The 412-nt window shown below is 55.3% G+C and overlaps 1 protein-coding gene across 1 annotated transcript in view; it reads left to right on the top strand.

Moving 5' to 3' along the window:
• TOX2 (TOX high mobility group box family member 2) overlaps window positions 1-412 on the top strand; it is an 82,767-nt gene that overhangs the window by 73,575 nt on the left and 8,780 nt on the right. The window contains exon 6 of the mRNA XM_009868291.1: window positions 361-407. Coding sequence (XP_009866593.1) covers window positions 361-407 — 47 coding nt within the window. The remainder of the gene's footprint in view (window positions 1-360; window positions 408-412) is intronic.

The following is a 412-nucleotide window of genomic DNA, read 5'->3' as shown; positions in this document are numbered from 1 at the left end:
GAGATTAGCAGAGTTTTTATGGTCCCGTTCATTTTCTATTGGAAGCAAAAGTGATTTTGTCACCCAGCTAGGAGGACCTCAGGAGAGAGCTGCAGGCGGGCGGTTTGGTTTGCCCCTGAGCCTGTCGATGTGCCTTGGGAAGAAGGTGGAGGCACAGTTGAGCTCCTGGAATTTAATTTCCCAGGTGTGGATCCCGCACCCAGGCTGCGGTCACCCAGCGCACCGCGGGGCTCAAGTGCACGTGCTGCACTTGGGAAGGGAGCAGGAGCCATGGAGAGCTCGGGTGGCTCGGTTGGATGGACAGACAGACATCTTGGGACATATCATGATGTTTCCTCCTTCCTTTCTTTTTTCCCACAGAGCTCTGCCGACCAGGGGGAGACAAAAAGTGCCCAGAGCAACCCACCTTCCA

Source organism: Apaloderma vittatum, unplaced genomic scaffold, assembly GCF_000703405.1.
Source record: "Apaloderma vittatum isolate BGI_N311 unplaced genomic scaffold, ASM70340v1 scaffold74, whole genome shotgun sequence".
NCBI lineage: Eukaryota > Metazoa > Chordata > Aves > Trogoniformes > Trogonidae > Apaloderma > Apaloderma vittatum.
This window is presented reverse-complemented; position numbering and strand designations above follow the sequence as displayed.